General features: G+C 41.4%; 1 protein-coding gene and 1 long non-coding RNA gene across 2 annotated transcripts in view; one reads left to right on the forward strand and one right to left on the reverse strand.

Annotated features, from left to right (window-relative positions):
* The window catches only part of setd3 (SET domain containing 3, actin histidine methyltransferase), a 110,760-nt gene that overhangs the window by 55,481 nt on the left and 28,800 nt on the right, over positions 1-26,479 (reverse strand). The window contains exons 3-6 of the mRNA XM_034195571.1: positions 24,796-24,888; positions 22,049-22,197; positions 21,479-21,551; positions 16,162-16,418 (exon numbers count right to left, since the gene is read on the reverse strand). Of these exons, the coding sequence (XP_034051462.1) occupies positions 16,162-16,418; positions 21,479-21,551; positions 22,049-22,197; positions 24,796-24,888 (572 nt within the window). The remainder of the gene's footprint in view (positions 1-16,161; positions 16,419-21,478; positions 21,552-22,048; positions 22,198-24,795; positions 24,889-26,479) is intronic.
* LOC117532256 lies at positions 1,458-16,236 on the forward strand. The gene is made up of 3 exons (XR_004566821.1): positions 1,458-1,468; positions 8,832-8,840; positions 16,146-16,236. It is a non-coding gene; the product is annotated as an uncharacterized LOC117532256 (long non-coding RNA).

Raw genomic sequence — 26,479 nt, forward strand, 5'->3', positions numbered from 1 at the left:
TCTGGACCAAATACAAACATGGGAAGGTTGTTAAAGGCAAACATACTGGTAGACCAAGGAAGACAAAGTGTCAAGACAGAAAACTTAAAGCAATATGTCTCAAAAATAGAAAATGCACAACAAAACAAATGAGGAATGAATGGGAGGAAACTGGAGTCAACGTCTGTGACTGAACTGTAAGAAACCGCCTAAAGGAAATGGGCTTTACATACAGAAAAGCTAAACGAAAGCCATCATTAACACCTAAACAGAAAAAAACAAGGTTACAATGGGCTAAGGAAAAGCAATCGTGGACTGTGGATGACTGGATGAAAGTCATATTCAGTGATGAATCTCGAATCTGCATTGGGCAAGGTGATGATGCTGGAACTTTTGTTTGGTGCCGTTCCAATGAGATTTATAAAGATGACTGCCTGAAGAGAACATGTAAATTTCCACAGTCATTGATGATATGGGGCTGCATGTCAGGTAAAGGCACTGGGGAGATGGCTGTCATTACATCATCAATAAATGCACAAGTTTACGTTGATATTTTGGACACTTTTCTTATCCCATCAATTGAAAGGATGTTTGGGGATGATGAAGTCATTTTTCAAGATGATAATGCATCTTGCCATAGAGTAAAAACTGTGAAAACATTCCTTGCAAAAAGACACATAGGGTCAATGTCATGGCCTGCAAATAGTCCGGATTTTAATCCAATTGAAAATCTTTGGTGCAAGTTGAAGAAAATGGTCCATGATAAGGCTCCAACCTGCAAAGCTGATCTGGCAACAGCAATATGAGAAAGTTGGAGCCAGACTGATGAAGAGTACTGTTAGTCACTCATTAAGTCCATGCCTCAGAGACTGCAAGCTGTTATAAAAGCCAGAGGTGGTGCAACAAAATACTAGTGATGTGTTGGAGCGTTCTTTTGTTTTTCATGATTCCACAATTTTTTCCTCGGAATTGAGTGATTCCATATTTTTTTCCCTCTGCTTGGTCTAAAAAAGTAACCGTTACTGACTGCCACAATTTTTTTTTCCTGATTTTTTATAGTGTTTCTTAAAGCCAGAAAGTTGCCATTTGAAATGACTTTAGTTTTGTGTCATTTTTTTTTTTTTTTCTTTTTGCCAGCTTGCACTCGACCGAGACGGACGCACTTTTCTCTTCTCCCTCCCTCCTTATCTCTCCTGCTTCTGTGGCGTGTTGTCTGTGAGGCTGCAGCTTTGCTCTTCTGGAAATGACAAAAATGGATCTGTTAAAGTGGTCTCTGAACGCAATTGACACTATTTTTTCTACAAGACATTCGGGGACGGAGGACCCGACCTGTTCTGCCGGGACGCATGTGATGGGTTACGTGATGGACTCGTGGAGGAGATGGCAGGTCATGTGCCTTTACATGCTTTCTGTGGAGGACGTCGAAGATGTGTACATATTCGGCTTGGTGGTGACCGGCTTTCTGATGTGTGGAGTGGGCACTTTGCTGGTTTACCGAAAAATCAAGAAAGTGGAAGCAGCTTTGATTGGTCCTTCCAGGCTGCCCTACATGATTGATTCGATTGGGAAGGCAGTAGCTGCGCAGTCGGCGGGGGTTAACCGCACGTCGGAAAACATCTCGAGCAGGATTGCGGCCCTGGAAACCCGCTATGACCGTCTGTGAAGACCACATTCTACATTCAGATGCATTGAGAGCCACTCTGTTCTCAGATCTGTGGAATCTTTCAGGCGTCTGCTAATCTGGCTATTCATTTGGCTTCCCCAAATACAGCTGCACTTCAAGGTCGCTGTGATAAAACCTCCTCAGAAGAACAACACTTAAGCCTCGCTCCCTGGTCTTCCCCCCTCCCCTCAGCTTCTCCAGCTCTGTTAGAACTGTTCAGGACTGCTCAGACTGTGCAGGGCTGCTCCCTCCCCCTCCAGGATTGTCGGACAAGGCCGTTGACGGCGCCAAACAGGCTGCCTCCGGAGTGTTCTGATAAACTGGTCCTTTCAAATCTCGGTTGTCGTCCTGTGTCCTTGTTTTTGTCTCTGTGATTATTGTTTTTCTGTGCTGATGGGGATTTTTTTTTTTCCTCATTGCTGCTGTGTAATGCAGCAGCTATGAGGGTTTTTTTTTTTTTTCTCCTTTTCCCTTGTGTTTTGCTTTCATATATATGTTTTATGTACCGGGCGGCCATGTGTTGTGTGTGTGTTTTGTTATGGGTCGGTGTTGGTTTGCTCAGCCCTGCTGTTGACCAAGGCAGGGATGTACATCTGGAGCTGGTCCCCGGGCGCCTAATGGCGACTTCTGCTCCTACTGGCAATTAGGATTGGGTTAAATGCAGTAGACACATTTCATTGTGCAGGGAACATGTTCATGTTCTATATTGTGCATATGACAATAAATGTCTTTGAATCTTTGAATGTCTGTGATCTGCTTTTTTCTACAAATTAACAACCTGAATGAACATCCTCCGAGGCCGGTGATTCCATAATTTATGCCAGGGGTTGTATTAGTTTGTCAGAAAGCAAAAGGTGGAGAGCCACCCCTATTTTTTTCTGGGTCAGGCTCAAAACGTCTCAATTGCCCTTCGTAAGTTGCAGGACTTCCAAAACTAGTTTACATTTAAAAAAAAAAACAAAACTGACTTCTACAATGGAAAATACGAGAAGCTCCAATGAAGTCATGCAAAGTCAGTGTACTGCAGTCAGGGTTAGTAGTAACAGCTCACATTGAATCACCATTATATAGTCATATTACAGAATATAAGTAGCTATAATTCTTTTGTCTACACTGACGTCACATACCGAGAATTATGTATACAACACATGCACGTGACATTGAAAAAGGTGGCAACAACTGGATTGGTCATGGAATCACTGTGCTCACATAACACATAACCTGGATTTTCAAATTTACAGGCCGCTACTGTAGTGCTGAGGAGGAGAGTGTTGGCCACATTACACACAGTCACTGGGTTCATGCGGTGGACGTAGTAATATCAGAACTTGAGTGTGTGTGATCTGATGAGTGTTAATGTGTGTCTGGACAAATGCTAAATTGTTCTTACGGTGGTCCGACATGATTAAATCTCGGGATGTCCCAGTGGGAGTTGACCCAATAAACACTTTTTTTGTTTGTTTTTTGACCAATTGTGTCAGATCAGTTACACTATATTAAAACTGGTGCAGTTCCCCCCTCCATTTCTTTTCACCTGCACAGTGCCAGCGTAGCTAGCAGGACGTCAACACCACAAAGCATGTTCTAAAAGCAAACGTACGCACAAATTCAGTTTAAACACAAGTCTCACAGATCAACAGTGCAAGCCAGTCTTGCTTTGTTTCATAGTGTGATGCTGATGCAGAAAAAACAACCAGCGCATCTGCGGCGCAACTTCAAAAACTACGTTAACTGCTAGTCTTTAAATGTGTAACAAGTCTATTTTATTCACAGATCATTAACAGCGCTTTTTGAATGCATTGCACAGAAACGAATGTAGCAATGATGCACCACCACAAACCAGCCTGGATGTTTGGGCAGCTGTATCAGACAAGATTACACTGGAAAAATGTATATCAGATGACTGTTACACTAAAGGGTGGCACTTTATTACATTTTGATTATTACAATGATAACTTAAAATTATTAAAACATTGATTCAATGCTGTTAACTAGACTCAGCTACACCACTGTAGACACTAGAGGTCAATCTTTAACCAGTTATTTTTTTAAGATAATCTCAAGCAGTACTGTGCCACTTGGATTAAAAATGCTTTTGATTCCTGGCAATATCAATAATTTTCAGTGTAAAACTGTGCAACATAAGAACATAACTGCAATTTGTGTAATCTGTTTGGGGGAATGGCAATTTTCAGTAGTGTGCCTAAATTGAGAGAGTGGCATCAACTTAGAACATGGCGCCATTTTGGTTCCAACTGCACTGAACTATTGAATGAACCTTTAATGTTTAACTTTTTTTTTATCATTTAACAACATACAGCAACATGTTGGCTCCTTCCATCTCGAGAGACGATGGTCTGTGCCCCTAGTTTGGACGACTTCTTTTCCTTCGTTGCCTCTTCTCTTCGTTGCAAGTTCTTCTTTGTAGCTCAGCATGTTTTATTCCAGTTAATATGGCATGACGCCAAGTGTCCCAGTTGGGTGCGAGCTGTTCCCAGGTCTCCCAGTCTATTCCAGCAGATTTCATATCTCTTTTACAGATATCCTTGAACCTGAGGTGTGGTCTGCCAATCATACGTCTCCCCTCTGCCAGTTCTCTGTATAGGAGGTCTTTGGGGATTCTGCCTTCAGCCATTCTGTTCGTGTGTCCCAACCATTTCAGTCTGCGTTTAGATAGCAGTGTATGCATGCTAACAGACTTGGCCTTCTCTAGCACTTTGTGACTCTGTCCTGTCACTTTATGTTCAGGATGCGTCTGAGGCACCGTAGGTGAAAACTGTTGAGACGATGTTCTGGTGATGCATATGTGGCCCAGGTTTCACTGCCGTAGAGCAAGGTGCTCAGTATGCATGCCTCACCGATATGGATCTTGCTGTTTATTGTGAGTATGGAGTTTGTCCATGCTCGCTTAGTTAGTCTAGCCATGGTGGCCGTGGCTCTCGCAATGCGAGTGTTCACCTCCAAGTCTAGAGATGCGTTGGAGGTTACTGTTGAGCCCAGATAGGTAAAGCTGTCTACAACTTCTAGTGGTGCTCCATCAATCAGTATGGTAGGTGATGTAACAACTCCTTGACTGTGGATTTGAGTTTTCTTGATACTGATGGTGAGTCCAAACTCCTTGCAGGCTAAAGAGAACCTGTCCAAGATCTGCAGGTCCTGCTTGCTGTGTGTCACAAGGGCAGCATCGTCGGCAAATAGCAGCTCACCTATCAAAACACGACGTACTCTAGTCTTAGCTCTAAGTCTGGCTAAGTTGAACATCTTGCCATCAGACCTTGTGTGTAGGTAGATGCCTTCAGGGCGGTCATGGAAGGCATGATGTAGTACACATGAGAAAAATATTCCGAAGCGAGTTGGGGCTAGGACACAGCCCTGTTTAACGCCGCTGGTGAGGTTGAACAGTTTGGATTTACTTCCATCAGCTATAATAGTGCATTTCTGATTCTCATGAAATGATTGCAGAACACTAAGGAGCTTTGGTGGGCATCCTATCCTGTCTAAGATCCCGAAGAGGGCTCCCCTACTGACAAGGTTAAAGGCCTGGTCAGATCGACAAATGCTATGTAGAGGGGTCTATGCTGCTCCCTGCACTTCTCCTGCACTTGTCGCAGGAAGATGATCACGTCAATTGTTGAGCGGCCAGCTCTAAAGCCACACAGATTCTGGGTAGACTCGAGCTGCGAGCTTTTGAAGTCGAGAGAGTGCTACTCTGGCAAATGCTTTTCCTGCAGTGACTAGCAGTGATATCCCTCGGTAGTAGTCACAGCAGCTGCGGTCACCCTTGTTTTTGTACAGATTGATGCAGTTTGAGTCCCGCATTTCCTGTGGTACTGAACCTTCCCTCCAGCACTGCTTGAGAAGGTTAATCAGTGGTTCTAACAGGACTGAGGAGCCACACTTTATGACTTCTGGTGGAATGCCATCGCTACCTGCAGCTTTGTCACCGGCCAGCTGCTTGAGGACCTTGTTGAGCTCCTCTTCGGTTGACTCGTAGTCTAGGTCTTCTAGTGTAGGCAGTTGCAGTATGGAATTGATGGCTTGCTCTGTGACAGTGTTTCCTGTTCCATATACCTCCAGGTAGTGCTCAACCCAGCGCTCCATTTTCTTTGCAGGGTCAGAGATGAGGTCTCCTGTCTTGGACTTGAGAGGAGCTGTCTTGGTTGGCGCACATCCTAGGGCCTTCTTGATTCCATCATACATCTTTCTGGTGTTGCCCATCTCTGCTGATGTTTGGATGTCTTCACAAAGTTCAATCCAGAATTGGTTAGCATAGTGCCTAGCTTTGCTTTTTTGTTGATCGTCTTTCTTCCCTGAGCTTTTCAAGGTTCTGAGGTGTTGGCGAGTTCTTGTAGGTGAACAGGGCATTTCTCTTTGCTGTAATAGCTGGTTGCAGCTCTTGCCAGTATTTGTCTAGCCAATCTGGATTTACTCTCTCTTTTCCCAAAGACACAGAGTGCAGTTTGAAAGGTGGTATTTCAGATATGCTGCCATAGCTCCTCTGAGGTAGAGTTTGCCGGTGGATGCAGTGCACCTCCCAGTGTTCTCACAAATTCTTCTGATTTAGAAAGGTCAGACGTGTTGTTGGTGTTGATTTTTGGCAGTGCTTTAGGTCTTTCTTGGTGCATCTTTGTAGGTCGAATATTGATTTTGGCAGAGATGAGAGAGTGGTCGGTGTCACAATCTGCATTATGGTATGCCTTGGTGACCTTGATGTTAAGATCTCTTCTGCAAGTGATGATGAGATCGAGTTGATGCCAGTGGCCTGATCTTGGATGTCTCCAGGATACTTTATGTTGCTCCTTCTGTTGATAGGTGTTGGTGACACACAGCTCTTGGTGGCAACAGAGTTCCAGAAGGCGCTGACCATTCTCATTCATCTTGCCAATGCCGTGGTGGCCAATGCACGTTGGCCAGCAGTTGTGGTCACTTCCTACTCTTGCATTAAAGTCTCCCAGGAGAATGACAAACTTGTTTGCTGGTACTCTCTGTAAAGCTGTGTTGAGGTCATCATAGAACTGATCTTTGTCTTCAGCTGATGATGTCAGTGTTGGTGCATAGATACAGAGTACATTGGCGAATCTGTTTGTTGTGTTCAGACGTAGTGATAGCAGCCTCTGTTCCTTGAGTGGGTGGCTCGATCATTGCCAGAAGTGAGTTCTTGACTGCAAACCCCACTCCATGCTCCCGTGGGTCTTGGAAGGATTTTCCTTGCCAGAAGAATGTGTAGTTTTCTTCCTTCAGGGATCCGCTGTTTGCAATTCTAGTTTCCTGTAGTGCAGCTATGTCGACATTTATTCGGTCTAATTCCCTATCAATCGCTGGTGTTTTCCTAACATCTGAGATAGCAGTGATGTCCTGTGTGAGTTCAGGACAACCGGGGGCTGCCCAGTTTGAGGCAGGCGGCAACTGTCCAGTGGGAACCGAAGTTCCCTCTACCGTCGAAAGCAACCCCTAGCACTCAACCCTACGCCAATTGGGTTTAAGTTTATAACTTGTGACTGCTGCTTCCCGTGTTGTATCTTCATCTTTTGATGGACGAAGCTGGAGTGTCCTCTCCAGGGCACAGGCCTGGGCATGAATTGGAAGACCTGTGTTGCCCAATCAGCAGGTCTCCCCTCGCGGCTTTGCTGGTGTGGTCCAAGTGGAAGGGAAAGGTCCGATACTCCTGGCACCACGTCAACTGCAGGAGTTGCCGGGATGATGCTTAGTGGCACCAGGCCGCCTAACGGGGCTCCACTCCGGATTTTCTGTTAGGGTTGACTCCCTTAGCCTTTATCCAGTAGGCATTGAGCTACAAGGCAGCAGCTGGATTTGATTTTGGAGTTACCTTCTCCTAGCCTTTACCTAAAGAGACACAACCTACAAGGTAGCAGGTGGTTGGATTGGTAAGTGCCAGGGCATGTCCACACGCCGGTGGGCCTGCACACTGTACCTCTGGTGATCCAACCTGCTCCAAGATCCCTCACTGATCAGCCTGGGGCCGCAAGGTACCCAGTTGCCATGGTGCACCGCGAGGAGGCACTGTGAGAGTCTTGATGCATAGCAGTGTAAAACCATCAGGGAGGACTTACGGACTCGGCCTCCTTTTTGCTCCAGGGAGCTAGATGGTGGCTGTAGCTGGAAGCGAGAAGACATGCAAAGCAGGCAACTACAACTATGCTACAGCACTACAGTCTATACACCCTGTGTCCAAGGGACACTGCACCAGCAACATATCCAGGTGCTATCAAAATAAAGTATAAAAATAGTTAAGCTATCAAATTTACAATATATGATGATTTATTTATTTAATGTAAAGCCTGATTTATGCAGCTGCACAGCTGTAACTTAGTGTCATGCAATGAAGTATGTGACAATTTTAAAGTTCTCCGTAGCTGGATTATGGTTTATTCTGGGCTAATTTGACCCTCAACAAACTTTTCTTTCCACAATTATCACCTCCAATTTAAAGGTAAGCTGTACAATTTCCTCTTTTTCCACTTTTGTGCCGTAAAGTTGGAGATGTTCCTGATCCTTTTGTAATCAGCGTGCACACTTCATTAAAATATGATGGCAGCTGGAGTAAAAGCAGGAAAGCATCAAATAACAGCATTTTGTGTCTGATTTAACAGGTGCACATCAGGCTGCAGGTCCGAGTCTGAGCATGGTGTGAAAAAAAAATAAAATAAATGGTCGGACTTAATTATGGAAATGACTCCAATCCCACTTTACTCAAATCGGCGAGTGTCAGAGCTAGGGCTGTGCAATTAACCGAATTTCGATTGCGATATCGATATTTGTATCAAACGATCTCCAAACTCGTATAATCGAGTGAAACGATTTAAGGGCCTTTCATCAGGCCAATCCGTCAACGTGTCCCAAGACGCATGACGTCAGACGCGTCGCTTCGAAAGTGGCAAGGGGGCGGAGATTGCTACGTCACACTGGCTGTTTCCACAACCTGAAAAAAGTTTAGAGATCGCCTTCTTGAATTTGCGTTGCCTGAACCACAAAAAAAGCTTTAAAAAACAGCAGTAGAACGATTCTCCCATCACCCTGCTGGGAGAAGCTTTTTTCCAGCTACTTTTCAGAGTGACGCCGACCGAGGGAGGACTGATGACTTGGTGGGATATCAATCGAACCGCGACAGTGGGCCGACCCGCACGGAGAAGCCGGCCTTCAGGCATCATCCCTGGGTAGAGCGAGGCAGGCAGCCGGGGTGACGGAGCAAACCCACTCAGCCGAAATCTCCCACTTTTTGGATATATGCGAAGTCCCACTTTGCCCAACAGAGTTTAGTTCTGCAGCTTTATCGAGGTGAGAATAATGTAAAAATAAAACATGATGTTTACTGAACTGCTCTGAAGGCTTAATGATCGGCTAACATTAGCTTAGCCTTTTAGCACAGATGATCTGAGTGAATGCTTTAATTTGTAAATGGTTCAGTCTTTTATTTTTACCAAATAAAGCTACAGCTTTTAAGACACCACAAAAGCTTAACTTTAAATAACTTATTTTTTGGGCGTTTTTTTTTTTTTCCCTTTTTATATATAAACTGTTTAGTGTTTCTTTATATTTAAAGAAATTTTTATTTGTCCTAATCAGGAACATTTGCTGTGCAGACAACCAAACTTTCATTGATGAGCTGAACACCACGAAGTCCAGTCGAAAGAAAACATCTCTGGTCTTCAAAATAGGACAAAAGTGTCTTTCAGCAAAACCACAAGAGTTCAAAGCTGCAGAAGAGACCTTTATCTGGTCCCGAGAATCCAGCATAACATCACCTGCTTCTAAATAAAAGGCTCTTTGAACAGCAACTATTTTATTATTTTTTAAAAAGCTGTTTCATTTTATATTTTAACAATAAATGAACAGATCATTAAAAATGTCCATGAATCAAAGTCCAAAGACATTTCCACAGGTAGAAGCTCTCCACTTATTTGCTCAAATTCATATTTTAGAAATGACTGTCCTGATAACATTAAAGGCAATTACATATTTTGGCGAAATTACAAGTTGAAATGACCATTAAAAAAAATTTATCATGATTCATGAGGTTTATGTCACAGAAATCCTACTTTACAATCACACTGCAGTCATTGTTAAATTATTTCCTGCTGCATTTATAATAAACATTTGTATTTATGTACAGTGTCTGTTTTTCTGGTTGAAATAAGATAAATAATCTACCAGACTTAAAAAAAAAAAAGTGTACAAATTTCCATGTTATTTTGTCTAAAAATAAATGTCCGAGGTTCCTTATGTTAAACAAGAAATTATCTAATCTGAAATAACAGGTGGTTTTAATTTACAGATGAAAGGTTTCTAAATAAGCATTTGATTTATTTAGCTATTTTAATTACAAGTGTTCTAAACTTTTTTAAACAGTAATCAGAAATGCTGAGGTAAACAAACAATAGCAAAAAACATTTCCAAGGATTTTTCTTCAGAAAACTACTCCATAAATGAGCAGTCCTGTGACACATCTAACATTTTTTTGAGAGAGAAATGCTGAATAAATATGCACTGTGTAACTAAAAAAAAAAATAATTGTTTGAATAATCGTGATTTCAGTATTTACCTAAATAATCGTGATACTGATTTTTTCCATAATCGAGCAGCCCTAGTCAGAGCTGAACTTTAATTTGTACCTCTGTTACTGTGCACATCCAGACTGCTCAGGGTTTTGAATGGAAATACACTGCAATTGGACGGGACATTTTATCTGATGTGAGAAAAAAATCAGTTGTACAAAATCTGTTATATACGGAGTTTATTACAAGGGACCATTTTACAACCTTCCTTTTCTCTCAAAAATTCTTGAAAGGGTAGTTGTAAAACAGCTAACTGATCATCTGCAGAGGAATGGTCTATTTGAAGAGTTTCAGTCAGGTTTTAGAATTCATCATAGTACAGAAACAGCATTAGTGAAGGTTACAAATGATCTTATGGCCTCAGACAGCGGACTCATCTCTGTGCTTGTTCTGTTAGACCTCAGTGCTGCTTTTGATACTGTTGACGCATAAAATTTTATTACAGAGATTAGAGCATGCCATAGGTATTAAAGGCACTGCAGTGGTTTGAATCATATTTATCTAATAGATTACAATTTGTTCATGTAAATGGGGAATCTTCTTCACAGACTAAGGTTAATTATGGAGTTCCACAAGGTTCTGTGCTAGGACCAATTTTATTCACTTTATACATGTTTCCCTTAGGCAGTATTATTAGACGACATTGCTTAAATTTTCATTGTTACGCAGATGATACCCAGCTTTATCTATCCATGAAGCCAGAGGACACACACCAATTAGCTAAACTGCAGGATTGTCTTACAGACAAAGACATGGATGACCTCTAATTTCCTGCTTTTAAACTCATAAAACTGAAGTTATTGTACTTGGCCCCACAAATCTTAGAAACATGGTGTCTAACCAGATCCTTACTCTGGATGGCATTCATTCAATGTGCATATTAAACAAATATGTAGGACTGCTTTTTTGCATTTGTGCAATATCTCTAAAATTAGAAAGGTCTTGTCTCAGAGTGATGCTGAAAAACTAATTCATGCATTTATTTCCTCTAGGCTGGACTATTGTAATTCATTATTATCATGTTGTCCTAAAAGTTTCCTGAAAAGCCTTCAGTTAATTCAAAATGCTGCAGCTAGAGTGCTAACAGGGACTAGAAGGAGAGAGCATATCTCACCCATATTGGCCTCTCTTCATTGGCTTCCTGTTAATTCTAGAATAGAATTTAAAATTCTTCTTCTTACTTATAAGGTTTTGAATAATCAGGTCCCATCTTATCTTAGGGACCTCATAGTACCATATCACCCCAATAGAGCGCTTCGCTCTCAGACTGCAGGCTTACTTGTAGTTCCTAGGGTTTGTAAGAGTAGAATGGGAGGCAGAGCCTTCAACTTTCAGGCTCCTCTCCTGTGGAACCAGCTCCCAATTCAGATCAGGGAGGCAGACACCCTCTCTACTTTTAAGATTAGGCTTAAAACTTTCCTTTTTGCTACAGCTTATAGTTAGGGCTGGATCAGGTGACCCTGAACCATCCTTTAGTTATGCTGATATAGACTTAGACTGCTGGGGGGTTCCCATGATGCACTGAGTGTTTCTTTCTCTTTTTGCTCTGTATGCACCACTCTGCATTTAATCATTAGTGATTGATCTCTGCTCCCCTCCACAGCATGTCTTTTTCCTGGTTCTCTCCCTCAGCCCCAACCAGTCCCAGCAGAAGGCTGTCCCTCCCTGAGCCTGGTTCTGCTGGAGGTTTCTTCCTGTTAAAAGGGAGTTTTTCCTTCCCACTGTTGCCAAGTGCTTGCTCACAGGGGGTCGTTTTGACCGTTGGGGTTTTTCCGTAATTATTGTATGGCCTTGCCTTACAATATAAAGCGCCTTGGGGCAACTGTTTGTTGTGATTTGGTGCTATATAAATAAAATTGATTTGATGGGAAACATTACAAAAACATTGACTTTCTTGTCCGGTGAATGCGAATATCTGGTTCATACGATGGCAGTTTAGGTGAATTTTACTGAACATGGAACAATAAATTTACCTCTCAAAACTTTAATGAAGGTACTCCCATCCCACACAGCTGACTTTATTTTCCCAATTTTTTTTTTTTTTTTGTGTTCGTATTTGAATGGAATCTGTACATCTTGAAGCCCTTGCTGTGTCTATTTGTGCACCCAAATGCACAGCAGCCCGGCATTTTCAGTGAATAAATAAATAAAATACCTGGATTTCCATGCAGACAGATTGCCAATGGTATTTTGAACCCAAGATGGCACCACAAGTCACGTGACTTTTTTGTTTTTTCTCCCCCGACTCGTCATGTCACCACTCTCAATTAAGGCGCACTAATTTTCTGATAACAGAAAGTTGATTTGTTATGAGGTAAAGACAAAATATTTGGGGCTGTGTCCACTTTTTTTTTTTACAATGATGTGCATCATTTTCAGGAAGGGATACTGAACAAAGTAGTAAGACTGTTACTTTTTTTTTGTTTTTTTTTGTATTTTTGGTTTTTTTTTTTGTTGTTTTTTTTAAATCAAAAAGGATCGTGTTACTAACTCCCAAGTATCAGATCTGCTACTTTATTAATCCAAAAGGATTATGTTACCAATTCCAAAAATGGCCATGTAATTTATATTTACTAACTGAGTATATTTCAAAGTAATCTGACCAAATTACACATAAAAGTCCAGTTAGCTCCGCTTGAAGATTTCTGACTGAAATGTAACAGAAACCAAGCAAACTGTTTCAAAGTTACAATTACAAGACTCACCAACAGACGGGGTGATTCAAACAACACACAAACACCCCTCAAAACTTGTTTGTGGTACATTTTACAGAGCCAGAATGTTCCGTGTGTGTGTGTATATATATATATATATATATATATATATATATATATATACACACACACACACACACACACACACACATACATACATACAACCCCTGACAAAAATTATGGAATCACCGGCCTCGGAGGATGTTCATTCAGTTGTTTAATTTTGTAGAAAAAAAGCAGATCACAGACATGACACAAAACTAAAGTCATTTCAAATGGCAACTTTCTGGCTTTAAGAAACACTATAAGAAATCAAGAAAAAAAGATTGTGGCAGTCAGTAATGGTTACTTTTTTAGACCAAGCAGAGGAAAAAAATATGGAATCACCCTGTAAATTTTCATCCCCCAAATTAACACCTGCATCAGATCAGATCTGCTCATTGACACTGACCCTATGCCATGACATTGACCCTATGTGTCTTTTTGCAAGGAATGTTTTTGCAGTTTTTGCTCTATGGCAAGATGCATTATCATCTTGAAAAATGATTTCATCATCCCCAAACATCCTTTCAATTGTCCAAAATATCAACATAAACTTGTGCATTTATTGATGATGTAATGACAGCCATCTCCCCAGTGTCTTTACCTGACATGCAGCCCCATATCATCAATGGCTGTGGACATTTACATGTTCTCTTCAGGCAGTCATCTTTATAAATCTCATTGGAATGGCACCAAACAAAAGTTCCAGCATCATCACCTTGCCCAATGCAGATTTGAGATTCATCACTGAATATGACTTTCATCCAGTCATCCACAGTCCACAATTGCTTTTCCTTAGCCCATTGTAACCTTGTTTTTTTCTGTTTAGGTGTTAATGATGCCTTTCGTTTAGCTTTTCTGTATGTAAATCCCATTTCCTTTAGGCGGTTTCTTACAGTTCGGTCACAGACGTTGACTCCAGTTTCCTCCCATTCGTTCCTCATTTATTTTGTTGTACATTTTTTGATTTTTGAGACGTATTGCTTTAAGTTTTCTGTCTTGATGCTTTGACGTCTTCCTTGGTCTACCAGTATGTTTGCCTTTAACAACCTTCCCATGTTGTTTGTATTTGGTCCAGAGTTTAGACACAGCTGACTGTGAACAACCAACATCTTTTGCAACATTGCATGATGATTTATTCTCTTTTAAGAGTTTGATAATCCTCTCCTTTGTTTCAATTGACATCTCTCATGTTGGAGCCATGATTCATGTCAGTCCACTTGGTGCAACAGCTCTCCAAGGTGTGTTCACTCCTTTTTAGATGCAGACTAATGAGCAGATCTGATATGATGCAGGTGTTAGTTTTGGGAATGAAAATTTACAGGGTGATTCCATAATTTTTCTTAAAGCCAGAAAGTTGCCATTTGAAATGACTTTAGTTTTGTGTCATGTCTGTGATCTGCTTTTTTTCTACAAAATTAAACAACTGAATGAACATCCTCCGAGGCCGGTGATTCCATAATTTTCTTCTTGCTGTTTGTTGTCGTGTTGATTTGGTGGGCAGATGTCAAACTAATCAAGTATTGTCTCATTTAGCCATGGTACAACCTATTAGGGGTGAGAAACTCTAAGTTTGATTACCAGGTTGCAGCTGTCAAACATTTGTCATGCATCTTTGCGATTATTTATTCAAGCCCATACATCAAAACAGAACAGGAACGTTCTGACACCCAGATGGCACAAATAAGAAAACAACTATGGGACCAGGTTTAGAACCAAAAGGCCAGAACAAAGAAATGCCAACATGTAGTGAAAAATAGCTAAAGAATCAGATGAAAAAGTGCAGAGTTCTGATCAAGACTTATAAGAATCTTGACACAAATCAGGCTCACAGTATACGTGGTTCAAACAAAACACCGAAGGAAGCACAGGATTTAAGTTTGGTTTTTAAACACTACTTTACAAAAGGGCAAGACAGAAATAATTTTACATTCAGCCTTTAGTTTAAAGAAATAACTAGAATGGCACTCAGTGCATCCTTCCAACACAGCAACTACAGATTTATCAGGTTAATGCCTACAGTAACAATTAGAGCATTCACTGACCATGTTTTATTCTTATTAATTATTACTATTATTATATTATTATTTCAGAGGCAAGGTAACAGTAATGTGGTTCTGACCATATGCACGTCTTGTCCTGGACATAATCGTTCAGAACGTACAGAATAATATGGGTCAAAGAAGGTTTCATAAAATTTTGTGCAATCCAGATCTGCCTCAAACTATTCCATCCCCCGCCCCCTCCCCCCCACATAGATATAGACAGAGATAGAGATATAGAGATAGACAGAGAGAAAAAGATAGTGATAATTAGAGAGAGACAGAGACAGATAGACAGAGAGATAGATAGAGAGATAGAGACAGATAGATACATAGAGATACAGAGATAGAGATAATAAGAGACAGAGATAAAGATAAATAGAGATAAAGCTAGATAGATATAGAGACAGAGAGAGTAATAGTGAGAGATAGAGACAGAGAGTACCATATGCCAGTTTTACAATTCTGTACACAATTACATCATTGTAATATGTGGTCAATGTTAAAAACCAACTTATTCTGAAGTGCAAACTGAAATCCTTGACGTTATCTATTTCCCGTTGGTCTATTTCGAAACCATAAAAGCCACAATCTGGCACAGTGGTTGTGTGTCTCAGCAACAGTGTCACGAGTTTGCTTCTGGCAAAGCTCACTTCCTTACAGGGTGAACACACGTCCCCTGCTGCCCATGAGCCCTAGCTAACATCCAACATGTAAATAGGATCATATATTAAGTAAATACACAACACATTTCACTGTATGTTCAGTATAATGTCAAGAAAACTGAGAAAAAGGCAGCAGACTGTTGTGGTCACATGGTTAGCGCTCATTTCAAAACAAAGTGCGATGATTGCTCCACACTACCAAACCAAATAATAATAATAATAAAAAACTTAAAAATAAATATAGCAATTGCAGGATACTGATTAGGCAGCAAGAACTGAGACCTCAAATGAATGACACTTTCAAAATTATGACAAAGTTATGAAGCTCATTCTCTCAGTGAGATGCTAATGTTAACTCATCTAGAATATAAATAAATTGTTTGGAGTTGCTTTTTCTTCTAACTGTAACATTTGGGGGAGTCTCGTGTGCCCCCCCAATTGTATTCTGTGTAAATGCAGCTGTTTAGATGTGTAAGAGCCCACCTGTATGAGTTTGTAGAAGTACGCATACTGGCGTACGGTGTTTTTGTACTGACTCAGTACGTCCTGCACGGCCTGGGTGCCCAGGAGCAGCTGCACCTCCTCCTGCTGGTAGTACAGTGGCGTGTCATACTCCTGAGGAAGACTGCGAATGTACGGCAGCCATGGTGATGTGGGGTTGGACCGCTCACACAGCAGATGAAGCGCCAGCGTCACATTGCCCATCGCCTGCATGATCCGGTCCTGGCTATATAAAGGACCTGGGCCACAGAGAACACAATCACATATTACACAACTCCACCCTGGGTCAACTTCTACAAGTACGTCACAAAGCCTGATCAATCTAGCCTGGTACAAATCTTGAATTCTGAGCTGAGTGAACCTAATAACTTATCTCAAGCTGACAATTCCACAACACTTGTTACAAATTTGTGCAATCAAGTTTGTGCTGGTTAAACGCGCGTTCAAGACAAACCTATAAAACACATCAACTGAGCATCCAAACCATGAGATAAAATGAGCCTTATTTCTTCAAACAGGAAGCAGAAGACCGCCTTGAGACATATGAAAATGAAATGTGTTTTTATAAAGTTAAAATTAAAAAAAGGTCAAACTTTTGTTGTCATGCTTTTTTCTTTGATGTCAGCATTTTTTTAATTTGTGAAAGATCATGATTCATGAAAAAAGCAAGCAAAAACGACAAACAATGATCACAACTAGGCCTCTATTATACATCTGACTGAAATCCTTTGTTGTGAATGGCTGATTCGCGTGTAATAATTCCAATACTTTTCACAATAAATCATCCAAAGTCAGCAATAGCCACATTATTGACTGATTCTGCACCATTTCGGGCAATGAGTGATTGTGGACCGATTTTGTCATAACGGGGCAACATTTCACACATGCGCAGGGGTGATCGCTCTCTCTTTTTTTTTTTTTTTTTTTAAACCTACTTGCAACCTTAAAACTCCTCCTCTGATGTGTCAGACTGTTCCTCTCTGGGGAGAGTAGCAGCAACGGCAAGACAGTTTTCCTTTTTTTCACGAGTGTGCAAGCGTATCGTCTGTGAAGATTATTTTATTTAACTACACAGATGTGTAATAAAACAACTGGTGACTGATTTATAACACAATTATGACAGTTTCAGGAGAGAGAGAGGGGGAGGGAGGAACTACGGAGCCCTGGAAGTGTCACTGCAAAATGTTTTGCATGTGGAGAGAATGTGCGCTCATTTTATTATATTGTGCACTCGTTTCATGATACTGTGCACACGTTTTATTAATTCATGAGCTCAAAGGAAAACGTGCGCACAAATTATCATGGCCAGAACATAAAAAAAAAAAAATAAAAAAAATCACTTTGAAGTGATCTCTCCTGGTTCCGTAAAGGAACCACAGCAGCCGCTAGTTTTTGTTTTTTTTTTCCCACGTGCGTGCGCAAACTAATTATAAAGATAATTTTATTAACTACACAGATGTATAATAAAACAAATGGTGACTGGTTTATAACACAATGATGACAGAGTTTGAGGGCAGAGAGAGACAAACCACAGCCAGTTTTTTTCTTTTCTTTGTTTACATGCGCGCGTGCGAACATAAAGAGCACAGCAAGTCGCTCCGTGTGTAAGAGTCATAAAACGCAGGGAAGACAAAGACAACACACTGGAAATTGTTTTTTCCTTATTTAATCCTGCCCAGCTCTCCACAATTTCTCTTATACTCACTGGGCTGGTAAGCATTGAAAGCCAAGATAGGCATGTCCCAACTTGTCCCCTGGCACTCCAAAATGGAGGTGTTCCTTTGTCTCGCTCGATCAGCGAATCGGTCTTTACGCGTGAAGCCTCCACGCAGCTTTCCATGACAAAATCTCTTGTTAAAAGTGAAATCTGCCAGAAAATGGCTGATGTCCAGCTCTTGTGATAACCAGAGAAATTGCTCACGACGGTCCCAGCTCAACACAGCCATCTGTTTAGAAATGATGTGGTGGTTTCTGCCTCTCGATGGTGGCTCGGAGCACAGTGCCGTGCGCCATTGTGGGACGTCCTTAAAGCTATAGTAACAGTCCTTATTCTCTGTGAAGCCCGTAAAATTTTCACCGAAAGACAGGTAAATCTTTTGAATGGTTTCCAGCTGCTTGTCTCTAACAGTTTCTGAAAAAAATTCTGATGGAAAAAAAGCCCAAATCATTCCGCCATTTCCTTGCAATGAAACAACAACGAGAGGGGCGGAGCAGTGCTCACTCAAAGCCTGCCCACAGGCGAATGACGCAACCGACAGGCGTGAAAAAACTCACGCATGCGCACGAAGGTTCAAGCTTGGCTGACGTAAAAACATATGAATCAAATCCATATAGTTTTGAAAAAAATAAAAAGGTACGATACTTTTCTGACAGACCTCGTACTTGCACCAGTGCAAGTGCAGTATAAAATTACGTGCACCGCTTGAATACGTGCACAAACTAGCGCATGCACGTACTATTTCAAGCCCTGCTCTCTCTCTACTCCACTTCTCTACTCGCCTCTCTCTCCTTTGCTTATCTCTCTCTACTCATCTCCCTCTACATCATGACATCATGGTGGAGAGCAGAAGGTTTACGTCTGTGGATACTGATGGGATAAACACTCTTCTATCCAAGAAAAACAGTGAGTACCGCAAAAAGTATCAAGAAAAGTTATGGCCAGAGGCTGAAACACAGTACCATGAACTCACTACGGTACGGGATATCCAGGTACCTTAAGAATAAGGGTATTGACATTATGGGGAATCCTGAGTTTGAATGGGAAACAACAGCAAATTTTTCACACAACTGTAAAGATAAATTTATTAACTACACAGATGTATAATAAAACTTGTTGCTTGCGGCCTTTGGCAATATTTATCCCTCAGGGTGACATTCCATTATGCTGCCCTCCAAACCAGTAACCATTTGTATATTGTTCATTAATAAACTGTATCAGGGGTCTCTGCAATAAACAACACTCATTTTAAAAAGGTATTGTCACACTGTGAAAGACTGAGAAAACTGATTGGTTACAGATTTAAATCATTTGTTCAGCGGCAAATATTGTGTAATCTGGTCACTGGCAGACTTTGGGCTGTAATGGACAGAGGTCACATTTCGAACTACAACACACACAGCCGCGTTGAGCAGAACCATTTTCCCCAGTTTCGAGACATCTATGCATGCTGGGGGGACCTGGATTTGAGTGAGATTCACCAACATCTGAACGCAAATATGACTCGAGTCCGGCTCCCTTTGGGATCATTTCATAATTCCTCACTACATTCATGCACTGACCCAGTCTTCTCACTGTGCCGATGTTCAGTGTGGCTGCTCAGCGAGGACCATAAACAACCTTTAAACCCAAACATGCTCTCTCTCTTCAGTTACATATAACCTTTGCTAAATGAAAGAGAATTCAGGAGTGGAGTAACCATTCACACCCTGTGCCAGCGCTTTGGCCAATCAGAACCATCAGACAAGCACAGGATATTGTGAAAGGATTGTGAAAGTGAAAAACTTGTACAGGACAAAATTGTAAACAAACGTGCAACCACAGGGAAAGCTCTCCACCTGATGTCTGCTCAAAACTGACAGGCACTTAAGACCAGTTAATAAGAAAACTGGCATAAGTGTAAGAAGTGGAAAAAACACTTAAAGTGCATAATTATAAGATCCAACAAAAAACTAAAATTTTTAATACTGGAGTCATTGTTTGTTAGTAGCTGTACAGCCTTTGGGCTTTTTTCAGATTTAAGTCACAAAAAGAATCTTCTTTAGTGCCAGTAAAATTTTACTCCTTAGCATTTAAATAAGGGATTCATAACATTACATTTTTAATATCATTAAAATTTGAGTGGAAACAATTTCAACCCACGTGAATTGAAATTCAAGTGATGCCAAGAAATACATTTGGTAGCCACATCATAGACATGTGCTTCCCCGAGCTGTGCAAGGATGCTGGGTATGACGCGGAGGGAGGAGAGGGGAGCCAAATGTGGTAGACCTGCTCAAGTGACTGAAAGTGAAAGAAAAAGACACAAAGTTGAGGAAGAGAGAAAACGAAGGAACCAGCTGATAAACACAGGAGATCAGAGGACACCTTGGGAAAAGTTCAATCTGGACAAACGCCATCTATCTGCTGGAGGGGAAAGTCGCGGCGTGTTTTTGCACAATGACGACAAGGGAGGAGACGATATTTACCAATGAATTCACCCCCAAATAAATATGTTCTCTTCATTAAAATGAGATGTAATTTTGGAACATGATCCAAAAATAAACCTACATTATAATGCTCAGATTTAGGTAGAAACTAAATTGTCAGTTTTGTGACATGCGAAGAGCCGTAATGCTTTAACGTTAGTTTGCCTTCAGTAACAACCTAATGATTAGAACCAATATCTTGAAAAATAAAATTCAGGCGAGTTAGCACAAAAACTTTCCAGCCAGTTTTATGAGCCATAGTCTGTAACTGTCGAATGGTTTATAGAAGGGGGTGATTTTTGCCTCAAGCCTTCCTGAATAGCAGAGATATAGAGGAACATAATAAAACAAGTTTCACTGAAATCCATAGGGGGTGCACCAAGATATGGCCAAATGAAAATCGCCAAATATCGTGTTCTTAACATAAAGAGCGCCACCTATGCAAATGCACCCTAACTAAGCAACCGCCATTTATGCAAATTTGGAAAGAACTTGTCCCAGGGTATCCAAATAGGCATAAATGAGCGAGGCTTATTCAGGGCGCAGGCCCTGGGAGGGTCCCAAATGTAGCCCAAAATGCCAAAAGTTGTGACTTGAAGAGCCACCTATAGGTGGCGCCCTCAGCTTTGAAAAATATGGGAGAACTCTATCCATACATTCATATACCACAAGATCAATGAGGCTTACTGAGTGCGCACAAACATATTCAAAGGTCAAAATCCATATTTTGACTATGTCACTGTTTTGGCCTCTTTAACCCCAACCCTAAAAAGAGCTGTAATATTCCTCCCAAAGGGACTTTTGGATTAAAAAAAAAAAAAATGTAATTTTTGTCCATTTGGGCAATACAACTTCCCCTAAAAAAAAAAAAAAAAAAACCCTTCAGTGGCCTACTGAAACATATCTCCACCCATTTGAAAGTTACAGATTTCGACTCTTAAATGAAATCCAGCAATATGTTGAGGTAAATGTTCTACAAATGATGAGTTGAATTACATGCTTTGGGTAAATATTTTATAAGTAGGTGATACTGTCTTCTGATGTGTTATAGAGCATTAAAGTTTGCTCCTGAAAAGGTAAAGGGATCTTTGATCTTACGGACATACATTCTTACCGAGCACAGAGTTCTTGGCTGACTCAACTGTCATCAGCATCCTCCTGGGAATCCACAGGAACAGCTCTTCTGCCTGTACAAACAAACGCACACCAAAAACCTAAAGAACAAGATGTCCGCTGCGTCTAGTTCACACATGAGCTGGAAAACTATTAGCCTGTAAGACTAACAACTACCAAAGTGTACAAGATCTAGACACCGAACAGCCACCTGACGCTGACCAACTGGTACGTCTGAAGAGGAAACCATTATAGATGTAACGAGTCAAGTTCTGACCAAAAACTGCAGACGCACATTGGTAGCATGTTAAGCTGATCAAATAACAGCTAGATCTATTTTGCTACTCTTCAGGCATTATTACAGTAGTAGCCACCACAGTTGGACTTTTTGTAGGCCCACTTCTGTCAAATGTCACTCACACCATGAAATGCAAAGGCCTTGTCTTGTGTAGGTTGTCAGCAGCTGGCTCTCCCCATTCTATCCATTGCTAACTGAACCTGTGTTACTGTGAGTACACCTACAGTGGTCTGAGTTGTATTTGTGCTGCAGCCGATCACTGACAAAACCCACCTTAACGTCCTTGGACGCTCGCAGACCGTAGCCCTCAGTCCCAAAGTCAGCCACTGTGAAGCCATCACAGGATGCCCCATTCTCTTGAGCCCAAGACATCAGGTCCGGGAAGTAGTCCTCTCTGCTGCCCTCAAACACCGTTGACATACCTGACCACACATACAGACAGAAAAAAAAAGTCAAAATTCATGTTTCTTTTGGTACGTCTCTTCTGGTTTGATTCAGACTCCTCTGACATTGAGGATTGGCTGATACAGGGTCCAACAACTTTTTTTTTTTTTTTTAATCATTTGTTTTTCCTGATTACTAATGCTCACAGCATGTTCAAACATCCACTGAGATCACATTAGAATCTTACGTGTTTAATTTACAATTTTAGTGACAAATTACAGGAGCTCATTCTCATGTACCGTTTCTTACACCAACAAAAAGTTTTAGTTCATCCTTCTCATTTATCTGAAAGACTAAAAGCTCTAAGAGCTCTGCTTTTCGACAAACTGAAACCTGCACTGAACTGTTACAATGACTAACTACCAACACTAGTTAAAATTCACCCGACTCAGCAATTGTCTCCATCCACTCACAGACTGCAGAGAGTTGGTTCCATTATAATGAAACAGCTCAACTTTATGAGGTCCAGTGTGGGAAAACGTGCTGGTGCTACCACACCCTCCACCCTACAGAACCACCCTGGACTCCAATCAGCAACCACCGCTCCAATCCAACCTTGAAAAACCATCAGTGTGCAGCAGCCAGGTGATACGTGGGTGTGAGCTTGGCCTGTCCCAGTTGCTAGGGAACTCAACACTGAGGCATCTGCACACTGGATGATCCTCATGAAGACATCTTACATGGACAGAATGTCATAGATGATGTTCCCCCCAGTGGTGGGAACAGCTAACCAAAACGTTAGCTTTGATAACCACTAATCCACTAACTGAAAAGTTAATTTATAACGATAAAGTGAAAAAAAAATTAGCAGAAGCTACAGCTAACTTTTAGTACTGACTCCAGTATACCATCATCTACTGACAAGCCAGGTTTGAGTTTAACCACCACCAATGCTTCTGAATAGAATCAAAGGCAATCACAACAATGAGTCAGAGCTTCTGTCTTTGTGCACCCTGCCCACTGCTGTAAGGAAAAGTCATTTACATTCAACATATGCTGCCCCAGACGTGTGGCAAAAAGCATAAAAAGCAAAGCAGGTTTGACATGTTTGATTTATAAATCAAACTAATTCCAGATGGTTTGACATTAATGTTAACTTTGTCATTTTTACAAAGTGAAAATATCACAAATATCTTTTAGTTTTAAATTAATGCACAAATTCTGAAGGTTTGAGCATTAAAACTCACAGATGCCAAAAGGCATTATGGGAAAATGAGCCTCATCACTGGTTGGCTGTTTAGTTACAAAAAAAAAATGTTACTGTATCATGTGTGTTGGTTTTTACAAATAAATGCGTATTTGTAAATATGCCATTTGTTTTTCATTGGTTAAATAAAAAAAGGCATTTGCAAAACTGAAAATTCTGTTAAGTGTGATTCAGCGCACCGAATGGCGACCATGTGACAGTTGGATGCCATTTACACTCCTATCAAGTAGATGGCAGTGTTCTATGTATTTTGACCCAAAATGCACGGGACACCGCCATCTACTGGATGGGAGTGTAAATGGCATCCAACTGTCACACCGTCACCATTCGGTGCGCTGAATCACACAGAATTTTCAGTTTTGCAAATGCTTTTTTTATACAAATGAAAAACAAATGACATATTTACAAATAAACCAACTAACCAGTGATGAGGCTCATTTTCCCATAAAGCATTTTGGCATCTAAGTTTTAATGCTCAAACCTTCAGAATTAGTGCATTAATTTAAAACTAAATAGATGTGATATTTTCAATTTGTAGAAATGACAGAGTTGAAGTTAAAAATCAATAAAACATCCGGAATTAGTTTGATTTATAAATCAAACCATAGGTCAAACCTGCTTTGCTTTTTATGCTTTTTGCCCACATCAGGGGCACTGTATGCTGTGAATGCAAATGACTTTTTTCTCTTTGTAACAGCCAGGTCCCTTCTGCTGGGGTCGGGATGAGCTCAGCTCCTCACAACTGCCTGAATGCTGCAAAACATAACAGACAGGAACTAACGTGTGATATTAGGGTTTACAAACATCTTTGACTGTTCGGCTTTACTTACTATGCCAGCACAAAAATGTTACTGGACTAAAAGTTAGCAAAACTAAATTTAGCGGAAGCTAATTGGTCCACTGATTGTTTTCTAAGTTATCTGAAAAGCAAATCTACTAACAAAAAAGTTAGCTTAGCTAATTAGTGGTTATCGGAACTGTGCCCACCACTGGTTACCTCACAAAGCAAGTGATATTATTCATCCTAGTCTCCATAAGTAACCGTTTGACAAAAATCCTCTCTGCAGTGCTTAAGGATCCTCCAAAATAAGAGTACCACAGACATCCAGTTCTCATCCACCTTTCTGTTTGAAACAGACCAAACTGTGCTTCTTAGTTGCAGTGCCAAAACAAGCAGTGTGGAATTTCAAATGCAAACAGAAGTGGGATCAAACAGGCGCACACAGACACACACGCTGAAGGTTCAGAGAAGACATTACTGACTAGAGTAGCCTGACTGGTGACTATTTCTTTGTGTGGAGGAATAAACAATTTGTTAGACTTAAACACAGTCTCTCACACTAAATGGTTGGTGTGACCACGTACTCACCCTTTTGTTTCTTGCGGATCTTCTCAACCAAACCTCGGATCTGGATGTACTCTTCCCACTCTTTCCCAGCAGAGGGTGCTGTGCTGCTGCATTCTGGAGAAACATGGAAGTCACACATCAACACAAAACCACAGAAAAAAAACAAACAAAAAAAAACAACAGTTCCACTGTATGTGAGAACACATCTTTCACCTTCAGAATAGAGTCAAGGTTGTTTTTGTTTTTAAACCCACAGCGTACCATTCTGCAGAACTGTGGGCAATCAAGCAATATACAAAAACAGCTTCAACATAAAATACATTCCAATCCTCTGTGGTAAGACAGACATCACATAAGTACCACTCAGTCACAATAACCCAATCCAGCTACAGGTAATGGCAGACCAACCTGAGCACAGCCTGGATTGACTACACAAAGGCCTGCGACTCAATGCCTCACACATGGATACTGGAGTGCTTAGCACTATACAAGGCTAACAGTGCACTGATAACCTTCATCAGGAACTCAGTGGGACTGTGGAAGATGTCACTGGAGGCCAACTCCAAGGCAATCGCACATCATCATCAGGTGTGGAATATACCAAGGTGATGTACTGTCCCTGCTGTTCAGCATAAGCCTCAAGCCCCTCTGCCAACTCATCACAAAGAGCAGCTACGGATACAGATTCAGGAGTGCAGTAACCATTAGCCACCTCCTGTACATGGATGACATCAAGCTGTATGCCAAACATAAGCAAAATATTGCTTCAGCGAGGATATCAGGATGTCATTCGGATTGGACATGTGGCCGAATGGTGACAAAGAGAGGGAAGGTAATCCAGATTAAGGGGGTGGAGTTGCCAGAAGGCAGGATAGCGGACATACAGGACAGCTACAAGTACCTTGGAATCCCACAAGCCAATAGGAACTATGATGACGATGCAAGGTGGTCAGCCACAACCATATACCTCCAGAAGGTAAGGCAGGTGCTAAGAAGCCAGCTCAATGGTAGGAAAAAGATCTGTACCATCAATACATACACCCTACCGGGATTATAAATTGGCCACAGGAGGTGACAGATGACACTGATGTTAAGACATGAAATCCCCTCACAATGCACAGAGGTTTCCACCCAAAGTCCAGTACGCTGGGGCTCCAAGAGCAACGGAAGGAGGGCAAGCGAGGGTTAGTGAATGTCAGAGCGACAATCCAGGATGAGACAAGGAGCATCCAAGAATACGTATATCAAAAAGATGGCCCCTTGAGATCAGCTGCTACAAGAACACCTCAGGCTGCTGAAGACAGACAGTGGGAAGGAACAGGAGGAGGAGATATCTTGGAAGACCTCTGTGGGATGTACCCTTGACAGATAGAGGAAGTGACTGGCATCAAGAAGACCTACCAGAAGCTGGAAAAGGCTGGTCTAAAGGACAGCACAAAGGCTCTGATCATGGCAGCACAGGAGCAAGCACCAAATTCATAGAGGCAGGAGTCTACCACAGCCAACAGGACCCAAGTTGCAAGCTGGACAAATGTGCTTCAGACAGTTCAGCACATAGTAGCAAGATGTAAGATGGGACAGAGTACACTGAGAGGCAGAACCAAGTGCCAGGAATAGTGTACAGGAACATCTGTGCCACATACAGATTAGAAGTCCCTAAGTCCCAATGGAAGACACCACCAAAGGTGGTTAGAAATGACAGGGC

Source organism: Thalassophryne amazonica, chromosome 19 (assembly GCF_902500255.1).
Source record: "Thalassophryne amazonica chromosome 19, fThaAma1.1, whole genome shotgun sequence".
NCBI lineage: Eukaryota > Metazoa > Chordata > Actinopteri > Batrachoidiformes > Batrachoididae > Thalassophryne > Thalassophryne amazonica.